The 13945-nt window shown below is 39.7% G+C and overlaps 2 protein-coding genes and 1 long non-coding RNA gene across 5 annotated transcripts in view; 2 read left to right on the plus strand and 1 right to left on the minus strand.

The window, feature by feature from the left end:
• Positions 1–7381, plus strand: part of med14 (mediator complex subunit 14) — a 23468-nt gene extending 16087 nt beyond the window's left edge. The window contains exons 21-29 of one of the 2 annotated variants that reach the window (XM_077537240.1): positions 224–467; positions 801–923; positions 1111–1287; positions 2765–3003; positions 3090–3269; positions 5394–5501; positions 5669–5794; positions 5870–6065; positions 6782–7381. In XM_077537240.1, coding sequence (XP_077393366.1) covers positions 224–467; positions 801–923; positions 1111–1287; positions 2765–3003; positions 3090–3269; positions 5394–5501; positions 5669–5794; positions 5870–6065; positions 6782–6855 — 1467 coding nt within the window. In that variant the 3' untranslated portion in view covers positions 6856–7381. The remainder of the gene's footprint in view (positions 1–223; positions 468–800; positions 924–1110; positions 1288–2764; positions 3004–3089; positions 3270–5393; positions 5502–5668; positions 5795–5869; positions 6066–6781) is intronic. The other variant, XM_077537242.1, reaches the window with a different exon arrangement.
• Positions 7382–7975: 594 nt separating this feature from the next.
• On the plus strand, positions 7976–13857 carry LOC144030478 (uncharacterized). Of its 2 annotated transcripts, none has more exons than XM_077536827.1 (8): positions 7976–8327; positions 8429–8563; positions 9728–9788; positions 9868–9935; positions 10343–10445; positions 11263–11381; positions 11469–11614; positions 13522–13857. In XM_077536827.1, the coding sequence occupies exons 1-8, from the start codon at positions 8313–8315 to the stop codon at positions 13628–13630; spliced, it is 756 nt and encodes a 251-aa protein (XP_077392953.1). In that variant the 5' UTR covers positions 7976–8312; the 3' UTR covers positions 13631–13857. The 2 variants fall into 2 exon arrangements, with proteins under 2 accessions (XP_077392953.1, XP_077392952.1); XM_077536826.1 differs by having other exon boundaries at positions 8445–8563.
• Positions 10327–13296, minus strand: LOC144031043 (uncharacterized). Its single transcript, XR_013287419.1, has 3 exons — positions 13194–13296; positions 11411–11611; positions 10327–11336 (listed from the first exon to the last, which is right to left on the minus strand). It is a non-coding gene; the product is annotated as an uncharacterized LOC144031043 (long non-coding RNA).
• Positions 13858–13945: the final 88 nt, after the last annotated feature.

Below are 13945 nucleotides of genomic sequence, written 5' to 3' on the forward strand. Positions count from 1 at the left end.
CCAGAATGTATGGCATTTTTGCTTATTTAATTGCATTACAGAAAATAATGGACTTTATCACAATATTCTAATTTTCTGAGACAGCAAAGTAGCAAACATTGTCATGAAAAGTTCATGAGCAAAAAAATACAGGATAGCAAAAGGAAAAAAAAAAAAAACCTCATGGCTTCAGATCTGTAATAAAAACGATTTAAATTCCTGTTCCTAATTATTCCCGTTCCAGACATTCTTGAGCATGTTTGTAGACAGCAACCAGGATGCCCGCAGGCGTTCTGTCAATGAAGATGACAACCCGCCATCGCCTGTGGGTGTGGACATGATGGACACGCTCATGAGCCAGCTGCAGGCTCAGCCACAAACCATGAGGGCCGCTGGTGGCGGCGTATACCCGCCGCTCACGTCGCCACCACCAAACTACCACGCCAACGTCACCCCTTCGCCATCCATGATGCCCACACAATCGCCAGGTATTTTTGGGCGAAAAGTATGGACACTGTAAGATTCGTGCGAGCTTTTTTGGTCCGCTGTTGCGTCACCACCATGCTGACCTCCTTGAGAAAGCAGTACCCATTTCATGGAGAAGAAGTAGCCATTTTGTTTACATATCTTTATTTATTTTTTTGTAAATATGTACGCACCTCAAGTCCTGCCCCTTCCATGTTGCGCCATCTCAGCCCGCCAACCGTTCTGCCCAGCTTTTAGCATGTGCACTTGAGGGTGAAAGAGACTGTGACTGTGTATGTGAGTGAGTGTGTGAGAGACCTGCGTAGTCTGACGAGATGTGGTGTATGTATGTGCAGGGAACATCCATGCCTCTGGCTCCCCTAGTGGAGCGTTGAGGGCCCCCTCTCCCTTCGGCCCCACCCCGTCTCCATCTTCTCTGGGCATAGCCATGGGTCAGACAAGCTTTGCCAGCCCCCACGGTAAGACGGGCACGGTTCTGGGGGCCTCTAAGATGCCTGAACACCAACTTCCCTTGCCGAGCTGTTGTTTAGGTTGCGTGAGGGACAGTAAACACATGGCTTCAAAAGAGCAGGCATATAGAGTTGTGTATGTTTTGTGTTGTATTATTTTTGTGTGCATCAAGATTGTCACTCTCCCTCACACTAGGTGCTCTGGACCCCAGCTCTCCCTATGCCATGGTGTCTCCAAGCCACAGGGGCCAGTGGCCAGGCTCACCCCAGGTCTCAGGTCCTTCTCCTGGGGCGAGGATCCATGGCATGTCGCCTGGGAACCCGTCACTGCATTCGCCAATTCCTGACCCCCACTCTCCACGTGCTGGAACTAGTAAATATCTTTCTCCAAACACTATATATCCATGAACTTCGTATATCCAACCTTTTAAATTAACTTTTTTTACTATTCATGTTAAAAAACAGGATTTTTAGGTGGCTTGTATTCCGTTCGGATGATGTTATGGTGTTTTTTCTTCCAAACATGATCCAATGTTATGTTGTTTTTCAATTTTCATATTTAATATATAGGAAGAACTCCATTTCACTTTACCTCAATGTATCAATACAATACCATATTTCTCAATTCCCTTATTGTTTTTAGTGATTGGGTTTTAGAAATTACAAAAAAAAATAAGAAAATTAAGTCTTCTCAATGGCTAGAATGGTGTTGCAATCAGTGTTAATAATACCGCTAGTTGCTTTTCACGCGCCTGACAGCCTACAAATGTGTTAGCTCTTTCAAGACCTTACAATGGACGTTAAAAATGTAATGCCCAAAAGTCAAACAATTTAGAGTTCCACCAATAAATATATATATATATATATATATATATATATATATATATATATATATATATACACACATACATACATATGTGTATATATAATAAAAAATGAAGTTTGGTTCAAGAAAAGCCTTGTAGGTCACTTATAAGACTACTCTTAAAATAGAAATAAGGGTCAGGTTTTTATTTTATTTGATTATTTTTGTATTTTATCTTACCAATGACCAAGCATTTACACATTTTGAAAAACTGCTCCGTCAAAAAGCTTTCTGTAAAAGGCGAGGCAATTCTGTTTCAATTTTAGCTGTTAATTTTTTTGTGTGTTTTTACATATCTAAAAAAGCTTTATTAATAGTCGTGGTAGTCCTCATCACTCTGGGCCATAGTTTGGACACCACTGTGTTCCACTGTTTGACAATTAATAATGTGAAAATATTATGAATTGTGTTCAGCTTTCGAGTTTCATTGTAGTTTCAGTGTAATTCTGTCATGTGCTGAAGGTTGGATCCGAAAGCGCAGACACAAATAAGATTTTAACTACTTATTCACATTGAGAGGCAAAAGAAAGAGACAGACACAAAGAGAGTTGCACAGAAAGACAGTGGTAACAGAAGTAATAATCCAACAAATACTCATACTTCTCAGGAGGCTTATATAGGAAAGGAATCAATCTGATTGGTTGTGGCTAGACATGTGGGTAACAGGACTGACATGGAATTATCTGATTGGCTGTTGACCAGGTAAAGGGATTAAAGATTCTTGACATCACGTAGGCTTTGACATCACATAACATCACATAGCCTAAAACTAGTTGAAACTAGATGCTAGTTACATCAGTTCAAAACAGACACTTGTTACATCAGTACATAACAGACACTTGACCTCACGGTCATGAACCCAACTTAACAGGTCATGAACTCAAACTTAACCCTGGCGTGACCCCAGACATGACAAATTAATCTTTAGTGGTGAAAATCTTGACAAATACAGCTTGTGTCGTGACCTTTTGGATTCTTCATGTAGGTTCACAAATCATGCCTACCAGTATGCCTCCGCCTCGCAAGCTACCTCAGCGTCCCTGGGCCGCCTCCATCCCCACCGTCCTCACCCACAGTGCCCTGCATGTGCTTCTGCTGCCCTCGCCAACCCCGTGCCTGGTGCCGGGCTTGGCGGGCAGCTACCTCTGCTCACCGCTAGAGCGCTTCCTCGGTTCAGTCATCATGAGGCGACACCTACAGCGGATTATTCAGCAGGAAGCCAATGTGAGCCTCTGACGAATCAACAAAATGGGAATAGTCAAGAAATATATTTGTTCTGTGCCACCACTCACTGCCTGCGTCCGATGCAGCTATCCATCGTGAACTCCAATGAGCCCGGCGTGATCATGTTCAAAACGGATGTGCTCAAGTGCCGCGTTGCTCTTAACCCAAAGAACTACCAGACTCTGCAACTCAAGGTCACTCCGGAGAATGCAGGTCCCTGGTCCCAGGAGGAACTTCAGGTGCTGGAGAAGTTCTTTGAGACAAGGGTATGTATTTCGTATGTACTTACTATGGTTCTTTTATCGATGTTTTTGCAAATGAAGAGAGCCAAAATGGAGCAAGTACCGTAGTTAAGAAAATGGATGGAAGGAAGAGAGCCAAAATTTTCAGCTGATACATTTACCATATGTAAAATCACTCTATGATTAGCTATGATTTTAGTAGCTAAAAGATGAAGAGTTCAAGCCAGATTTTTTAGGTGAAATTTTTAGGTGTATGAGGGAGCCCAAGACCTACAAAAAAGTCTTTTGGACCCATATGCTAAAATGAACAGGAAGTGAGCTACGAATTTTTGAATGTCCCATTTTTTACGATTTTAGCAAATTTACAGGGAACATACTTTTGCCCACTGCTCCTACACGTTTCATCCGACTGACTTCAGACTTGACCTGGGCCATGTCAAGACCTGAGCCAACAACAGGGGAAAAAATCTTGACTTTTCAAAATACTATATGATGAGGGCGGGGCATCAAAATTTGTGTTTCGCAATGAAAAATGATATGCTTAATAACTCCCCGGTACATGCTCCAAAAAATCCCAAACTTGACATGTATGTTTATAGTCAAGGCCTGAAGCTATCTCTATGACAACATTCAGTTATATATGCAGCGCCACCTAGCCCTTGAGGCATGAAAAAAAAATACCCCACTTACGGTATTTCTACAAAAAATGCAAACTCATTCTAAGTGTGATAACTAAGTTATTTATGAATATTCTTTTACTTTCCACCACTCAAAATGTTCACTGGCATCAGACCTAACCAAACATACATATTTTTGTTATTTAGTTTTATGTATTTTTGATAGCCTCTATGGACATTAAAAGCAATAACGTGAATGAAGGATATGCTTAATAACTCCCAGGTACATGCTCCAAAAATTCCCATACTTGAAATGTATATTTATAGTCAAGGCCTGAAGGTATCTCTATGACAAAATTCAGTTATAAATACAGCGCCACCTAGTCCTTGAGGAATAAAAAAAAAAAAAAAAAAAAGCCTCACTTACGGTATTTTTACAAAAATTGTAACCTCATTGTAAGTGTGATAACTAAGTCATTTATGAATATTCTTTTACTTTCCACCACTCAATATGTTCACTGGCATCAGACCGATCCAAACATATGTACTTTTTTTATTTAGTTTCATTTTTTTTGATCGCCTCTATGGACAATAAAAGCAACATTGTGCAATGAGTACGAGCGATGATGTGTGTATATATACTTTTACGAAAAATACCAAAAGACGCTGATTTTTGCAGATCTTAACAATCACCAAAACCCATTGAGCTTGACACACTCATCACACCTGGCAAAAAAATAAATAAAAAAACACATGTAATGGTTTATCATGCCATTTTCAAAGAAATTCTGCTTCCAATGTGCCAGTACCCCAACGTGCAAGTACCCCAACGTGGCCCGGGCTGCGAGGGCCCTTTATAGCTGCTCGCAGCTCTAGTTTTTCTTGTTCTTTGATAATTATGTGAATGTTTATCAGGAACATCTCTTGGAATAACGCATACCAAAAAAAAATTGCAGCCAGAAAGTTACATACAAACAAAGCCACTTTGTGGTCCTGACTTAAAGGGATCGTTCGGCTTTTTTAACATGAATCTCAATTTCATCCTCACCTCCCGTGTGTGCGATCAGCACTGACTTACCCCTGACAGCGTTCGGTGACACCAGTTCTGGTCCGGCGTTGGACGAGAGGAAAATAGTCCAGCAAGCTGGCTGGGGTCTCGGAAATAAAGCGTTTTTCTTCTAAAAACTAGTGGCTGGCGGTAATGGCGTCTGACTTTATTCAGGAAAGAGTATTGTGATGGAAATGTATCACGCTTTTGAAAACAAATAGTTTTTAGAAGAAAAACGCTTTTTTTCCGAGACCCCAGCCAGCTTGCTGGACTATTTTCCTCTCGTCCAACGCCGAACCAGAACGCGTGTCACAGAACGCTGTCAGGGGTAAGTCAGTGGTGATCGCACACACGGGAGGTGATGATCAAATTGAGATTCATGTTAAAAAATCCGAACGATCCCTTTAAGTGTGTCTGGACAATCTGCAAACCGTGAAGGACGTGTTCATTTTATTGATGCCTCATGTCATGTCCTCCTTCAAGGTTGCCGGACCCCCCTTCAAGTACAACACTTTGAATGCCTTCACCAAGCTTTTGGGGGCACCCACACACATCCTCAGGGACTGTGTCCGCATCATGAAGCTTGAACTGGTTGGTGTTGACTGCAATTTTAAGATATTTCTAACTGAGAGGGATTGCCACCCGTTATGTGGTCAAAAAAATAAAAAATAAAGAGATGGAGGGGTTTTTACTGTACGTACTACACTTTGATAATCAGCACTCTACCATGTTGTGAACATGTGACCGTGCTCCTGCAGTTCCCAGACCAAGCTGGACAGCTCAAATGGAACGTCCAGTTCTGCCTTACCATACCTCCCAGCGCTCCCCCCATTGCTCCCCCTGGAACCATCGCCGTGGTGCTCAAGTCCAAGATGCTCTTCTTCGTAAGTTCATATCATCACAAGTGCTCTGCCTGAATCGTTCAAAACCTCCCGACACTATTTTGGCACCCTCCACAGTTGCAGTTGACGCAGCGCTTGCCCGTGCCCGTACCACAGGAGCCCGTGAATATCATTGTCCCCATCGTGTACGACATGGCGTCGGGCGTGACCCAGCAGGCTGACATCCCTAGGCAGCACAGCTCCTCAGGAGCTGCGGCGCTCATGGTCTCCAATATGTTGAAGAGGTTCAATGAGATGCACCCTGCTAGACAGGGTGAGACCATCTGCCTATCCAGAAGAATACACTTGTAGATTAATGGTTTTGCCTTTTTTTAAAATAGCTCACCAGTGATGGGACATTATTTTCCAGGAATGTTGATTTAGTCGAAAGTGTTGTGTGTGTGGTTGTGTGTGTGTGTGTGTGTGTGTGTGTGTGTGTGTGTGTGTTCTTGTACATAATACATAGTGAGGACCAAAATAAGTCTTTATCCAACAGAATGAGGACATTTTGTGAAGTGAGGACATTTTGGCCGGTCCTCACTTTGCAAGACCTCTTTTTGAAGGTCAAGACTTGGTTTTAGAGTTTAGGTTTGAATTGGGTTATGGTTGGGGTTAGGGTAAGGGTTAGGTTTAGGCAATCATTTTTGATGGTTGCGGTTAGGGTAAGGCTCTAGGAAATGCATTATGTCAATGGATGTCCTCACAAAGATATATGTACAAGGAGGTGTGTGTGTGTGTGTGTGTGTGTGTGTTAATTTGTTTCCTAATTATTGTGAGTGGTAATAATTGAATTGCGAATGTAGCCCCTAATTTTGAGCTGCATGCATCAGACACAAATCAGCTCAGTAGCAATAATTGTATGTGGTTTATCTAAGTGTAGGAATTTTTCATCAGATATACATTGTCATAATTGGAGAATTCCTGCTGGGATGCATAGTGATTGTCATGTTTCTATTACTGTATTTTTAAGTGTGTTTCCTTCCCGTCTAGGGGAGTGTACCATATTTGCATCTGTCCACGAGCTGATGGCCAACCTGACCTTGCCGCCCGGCACACGACAGTGAACAACCACAAACAACTAATTGGACCTCAGCTTTGACACCCTGACAATGAAGTAATTGGTACCCTTACAAAGACAATGGCCGCATTAAACAGCCGTGGCCTCACTTGTTTTGACGCCATGTTCAATTCCTATCATGAAGCCCAGTTTAAACCACAGCGAACAACCAAGTGCTGGCCGTTATTGCTACCAGTTTAAGATGAGCAGATGAGATATATTTTGGATATCAATAATATTTTTTCCCTCATGGGGGAACTTGTAAACAGAATATTATCTAATGACATTACTTTTGTTTACAAAAAGTGTACATTGTTGTATATTTGAATGCTAGCCTCATTTGTTGTTTTTGTTATGCCCTACTGATGTAGTATCATGACAGATTCCTTAGTCTTTTGCTAAAAGCTCTGTCTGCATTTTATCTCACCCTTTCACAGCTGTGACACACTTTATATTTGTTCATGATTTGATACATTCTGTATATCTTTGCTATTTAATAAACCAAACCGAGGATGGTCTTCCACTGCTAGAGAGCAAGTAACACATTTATTTGAGTGTGAGACAATGGCACAGCCACATAAAATATAAAATACCTTTTGTTCAATACGTTATACTGTACTGTACAAAGAATAGATTGAAATGTTTTATTCCACATTCTCCACGTTGTTATAGCAGTCATGACTTGGGTCGCAGTGGCTTTATTTTATCATGATGTTGATGGAAGGTTTTTCCCTTCTGTTGAACTTTGCTATTTAATAAACCAAGTTGAGGCAGCTCTTCCATGTCAGAGGCCAAGCATGTCATTAATTTAAGTATGCATCAATTGTCCGAACAGCTTATTCCTTACAAGGATCACATCAACAACACAAAAGATATGTTATTAGATCCCTTTTTGTTAATGTGCACATTTCATAGTGTAGTCATGGCTCAGGATATGTGTGTATATATGTATATGTATATATATATATATATATATATATATATATATATATGTGTATATATATGTATATACATATATGTGTGTAATATTCGTTCTATATACGATACTGAGTATAATAGAGAAAACAACTCGGATTGTCTTTATAAGCATGACGTCATTTTGAGCGAGGAGGGGCGTTCACGGCCCCCACTGACAGACTGCGGCTGAACGGCTGGCACTGACAGGGCGTGGGTTGAGGGGCGGGTGGTGGTCGCTTCGATGTAGCCATCCGACCAACTCCTAAAATAGCGCCTCGGAACATCACCTGTCCAGACAGGCAAATAGGACATTTTCCGAGAATGGTTATCGCGACTTAACCTCCGCACACCTCGAGCGCACCATAGCCGCTCCAAACATGCGAAAAATAGGCGCTTCCTGCTAGTTCTTTCTACTTGTGCTCTGTGTGCATTTAGCAACATTCACCAAAGTGATTTTTAAGATGGCAGGATGCTTATCAGAGCCGCTTTGTCAGCCGAGCGTCTACCATGAGGCGTTTAAAGGTGAGTCTACGCTAGCTTTATAAAAAAAATAAAAAATCCTCCATTTACTATATTGATCTATGTTGCTTCGTGTGTGAGTGTAATACTATAAGTGGGTTAAGGTGTGTGTCCGTTTAGTGGAGCTACAGGTGAAGAGACCCCTGATGCCGCTCCACCTGAGACCAGAACAGGTGGCTGTGGAGATGCTGTGTCTCTGTGGGCAGCTGGACCTCCTCATCAGGGCGCAGATGCAGGAGGTACACACTCACCCGAGTATCCGTGAACGCAGCATTGTTGACAAAGATACAGTACTGTACTGTACTCCTGCAGGGTCAATTGTTCATTGGAAAACATGAACATAAACAATTAACTGGGCAGGGATTTATATGTAACATTTTTATATTGTTAAAAAAAAATACCAACAAAAAAAAAAAAAAGCTTCAGACTGTTAATTGCCACTCCAAGTTGAAGTTTACTATCAAACTAAACATAAAGCGAAGAGAATTACACGTTATGTACTTAACACAACCAGGTGCAACCAGGTGCTTTGCCATAGGAACGTCTCTTTAGCTTGCCAGACCAACTTGTCCAGCTTCATTGTTAATGCTAATGCTAGTATCAACGCAATATGTCGACTGGCTAATAAATAACATTGGCATTGTGGTGTAACCAGTTACAAACCTTAAGGCAAAGGATATCTGAACACAAACGGGCGGACCAACACATGTAATCATATTTATCAAAACTTACAGGAATATATTCTTTGTCCTTTATTGAATTGAATTGAATTGACTTACTGCAGCTTACTGAGTCAGTGGTGAAACTGTTTTTTGTGTCCCTGCCTGTATTATACTGCCCCCAGGTGGCTGAGGCGCACACACCAGAAGCAGCCCATGGTTCATAGAACTGAAGCAAAACAGTGTTCAAAAACCGTTTAATTCTTGACATTATGTTTAATTCACGTTCACACCTATTATAATTAATTAACCTAACAAATGTATTTACATTTGTGAAGAAGCCTCAGCCTGACAACAAAATCACGCAGCACACAGAGGTTGTAGCAAAGATTTAAACCCTGAAAAAGAATTTGGAGGTAGACATGCTAATCCCTGTCAGTAGGCCACCATACGGTTTCCACACTGCTAGTATTCATATGTAAAAACAATAAATCCTCAAAACAATGAACAAGATGCAAAGTGCCACAAGTTCTGCTGCTTCAAATTTTTGAAAATTGCAAATTTTTATCCAAGTGTAAAACGTTTATCACTGTTAATATTAGAAACTTGTTTGATCTTGAAAGTATTGTGTGAATTAGCAGGTATATTTTTGCACTGTATTAAACACCAATGTTCAAGTTACATGTTACATTTGTGTTCATACACATACTGTACTGTATAGACTGGTTTTAATTCCTGTGACAGTTCCAGGAGCAGTTAAGACAAGGCTGTAGCCCAGAGGAGTCAGACACATTTCAGGTTCAAGGTCAGTAGGGACAACATGTACAGAATGAATCTTGTATAAATGCACATTATGTTTCTCTGTATCTGCTGTCATCTTCCAGGATCGGAGATTCTCGACCAGATGCTGCAGTGCCTTGAACATCTACCAAAGCCTATGCCACAACTGGAGGTATCACATCACATCACATGCATGGCTGCAGATCAGGGGTGGGAAGACTTTTGTGCTCTAAGGCCACATTTCATTTTTAAAACGGAGAGACACAGTTACGCCATTTGTAGATGAACTAAGTAAAAATGTAAAATACTGTATGTAAAATAGTTTATTTCAACTATAAATAATATAAACGTGAATATCATGATAAATAAATAAAAGTAGCATACAATGCATTTTTTATGAAATAATTTAAGTTAAAAAAAAAAGAGAAAAGAAACAAACAGTTAATTTAACTGTTGCAACAAATACTACATGATTCTTAATAATGTAAATGTTCATTGGGCCGGACAAAACAATGGAGTTGGCCATATGTTGCCTCTGTGGCGTTGCCCATCCCTTCTAATCTCCATATTCCCTCATAGGACTACCTGGACATGGTGGGTTTGTCTGCAATGTTTCCACGTGTGGAGGTTTTCCTCATTCAAGGAAGCCCGGTGGACATGTTGGAGAGGCCACCAATGGACGGTAAGGCTTTGACCTTGGAGCTACCATCTTGCTTTATATATAACATACATGCATCAGAAATGCATAAAAGATTCCTATATTGTACTGTTTTACATGCACAGTTGAACCTCTTCAATTTGTTCACATTTTGAAACCATATATCTCATGTTGTCAACACGAAGCCTTTATTATTTAACAGTACAGTACCACTACCACTATCCAATATCACTACCACTAACCAATGCAAAAATAAATACTATTATGAACTAACATTAAAAACACCTTGGGCAGAACTTTGCGGAGCAAAAATAATTAGCTTTCACACAGTGACACGAAATTTGTTATTTTTGTGCTTAGTCCAAATAAATAGAAGTATTACATTGGTGCAATCCTGTTGCCAAGCAACTATGCTGAAATGAGTTGAAGAGTTTCATCTAGACAAAGTGTGTTGCCGCCATCTTATGACTTCTACAGGCAATTTTAATAGCGAATTGCAAATATGCGGGGGAACACTGTAGCCTACTGTATGCACATGTAGTATTTGGAGTGGTCTAAAATGCAATTTTCAAAACAAATTTTTCCACTTTTGTCATGCAGAATGCTTAAAATGATATCAAGATTTGATGCAGTGCTCCGCCCACACTAGAAGGTGTAGGCAAAAAGGTTTCATAATTTTGTGTCTATACCTGAGGGCCTTTGCACAAAGTTTAAAATAATCATACAAATGCTCATACATATTTTTTTGAATATTCATTTCTATAAATTCAGTACAGTATGTATACTTTGAAGCACCATCAAAATGGACAGAGTTCCCTGCAAGTTGATGCTTCCTTTGCAGACTATTTCCCACACATCGCCAAACTGAATCAGCTGCTTGTGCTGAGTCAGCAGCTTGAGGAGGACATCAGGCACCTGGGAAGTCACAAATATATCGCCCACCAGCTCTCCGTTATATACGTAAGATCACTTCACTTGCTTTCCTTTACCTTTGAAGTGGCTTGCTAGGCTTGCTATTTCTTTTCTTTTCTTTTTTTTTTTTCACAGCAAGTAGTCAGCTCTTTCCGAGGCGTCGACATCTTCGCCGAGACAAAGAAGGACATTGAGGCCAACTTCAAGCAGATGAAAGAGTCTCTGGTGGTGGAGGAAGGCTCCAGGCACGAACCTCAGCTGGCTGCTCATTATATCAACTGGTGAGTTCAGGTGTGTCATGTAAAACAGAGGAGTAGATTGTTTCAGGGATTCTCTGATGGTCATAATGAATACTGTATATGAAAATATAGGATGCAATAAATTTGCATTTGCATTCGACTACTGTTAATTTCGTCAATAAAAACTAAACAAAAATAATTTTGTCAACACTTTTCGCCAGACTAAAACTGGACTAGACTAACAATATAACTGGGAATATGCATTTTCATCGACTAATGAAAACGAGACGAAAATGTCCTTCACTGAATAAAAACTGGACTAAAATCTTTGGACATTTTAGTTCATAAACAAAAACAAGACGAAAAATTTGATTTTGTAAAATCTTGTCTAATCTCGTGCTAATCTGTGACACTGTCATCTGGCACAGCACAAACACTTGGGACAGTCAGGAGGTGGATTCATGGTGAAAAGTTGAAAAAACAAACAAAAAAAACAAGCAAAATTAGACTTAACATTAATCCAACGGCTATAACGTTCCAACAATAATATTTATGCGACTGCTAGCTAATCCTGGCTAATTTACTAGCCCATAGGATGCAGCCATAATAGCCACTGTAATTGTGTGTGAAGTTGTTTTTCATCCAAAAGATGAGAACATTTTATGTAAAATAGTTTTAGATCTGAAAAGGTTCAATATAATCTGCTGGCAAAAAAAATAGACAGGTGTAAAATGGTTGTCCAGACTAAAACTAGAATAAAATGTTGACAGTTTTTGGTGACTAAAACTAGACAAATAAAATTATGTTTTCTTAGACTAAAATAAAGACTAAAATGTGAGATTTATAGTTGACTAAAAACTGACTCAATAAAATGGGTTGAGGTTGACTAACAAGCGTGCCTGAAATAGGACTAAAACTGAGACTAAATTTAAAAATGGCAGACAAAATTAACACTACATTGGACTTTGCCAAGTGTATTGTAAATACTGTATTTGTCACACTGTGTACTTCATCATTCTGTCTTACTGTATTAATAATCAGAGTGATAGCCTGTACATACATACCCACTCGACGTTCGCGTGTCTGTGTATTTTTTAATATTTAAAACTATGTTTTTTGAAGGGATGGGATGGGATGGTGGGGGTGGGGAAGGGGGTGCATTTATTAGGTCGCCAACCCCCATTTTTTGTGGAAAACGTTTATTGATGGTATACGCTCATTTATTCAAGATTATTATTAGGTTAAAATTATGACTATGATATAACATACAATATCATTGAAACTATTATTTTATTTTCAATGCATTTATTTCCATTACTCGTAGCCTGGCCTGGTCCCTATTCCGCGCAAATAACGGGGGTACATGCTATTAAATTACTGCTTATCAATGGTGGGAGATGCACTTGTTTTGGACTTTTAGTGGGGATTTACCCAATTGAATCCACCCGCTAATACCAAATTGACTATGTCGCAATCACAGAAACCATCAATACTATACAAGAACCCAGTATAACAGTACACAGCTGTGCCATGTACATCATCCATTCAGAATTAATATAATAATAACATGACAAAACAATGACAAAATATTAAGAAATGTAATAAAGTACAACATAATCACCTGAGATGCTTATTATTATTAAATGTTTTTATGTGTGCAGATGTTTGCTAAAGAGGTGTTTCGCTCGTCGTAGTTGGCTGTAACCAGTTTTGCTTTGACCAGCCAATCAAAGGAAGGAAAAATACTGACATCAAGGGCGTACTGGCCCTGTGAGAACAAATTTTAATCCTGATTACTTAAATAAATACCGGTAGTCTCATAGGTTATTCAGTGATTCTCAAATGTTGTTTATACACATATAAATTGAATATATGTGTAATGCTGCTTAATCTAATCTAATCTAATCTAATCTGATAACCTTTTTTTTTTTTTTTTTCCCCCACTGTAGGATATTAGACATTACTCACAAACTGACGTCAGCAGTGTTGTCGCTACCAGACGAGCTCACTGATGACCTTGACCAGGCCACGACCTTCATGTCCCAGTTTGTGTCTTGATGTTGTGTTACCACTACCCCCAGTGGGCTACATTCGTAGTTTTACTGTATTTATTTATTTTTTAATATAGACTCAGATGGTGCTATGGCATTAGAACAGTGGGATTATCCATTATAAAATCCAACATGCAATTTTTTGCAATGGCTTGTCTGAATCTTGCACAAACTGTGACACGTGTTATGAATGCTTTTTATACATGTAACAATAAATTTCAATGCGATTGGTGACTTGTGGGATTACTTTGTTTTCACATGTACAGTGGAATCTACAAAGTCAAAAGCGAAACCATTCTCATTTGCAATCTCTATCTGGTTT

Source organism: Festucalex cinctus, chromosome 11 (genome assembly GCF_051991245.1).
Source record: "Festucalex cinctus isolate MCC-2025b chromosome 11, RoL_Fcin_1.0, whole genome shotgun sequence".
Lineage (NCBI taxonomy): Eukaryota > Metazoa > Chordata > Actinopteri > Syngnathiformes > Syngnathidae > Festucalex > Festucalex cinctus.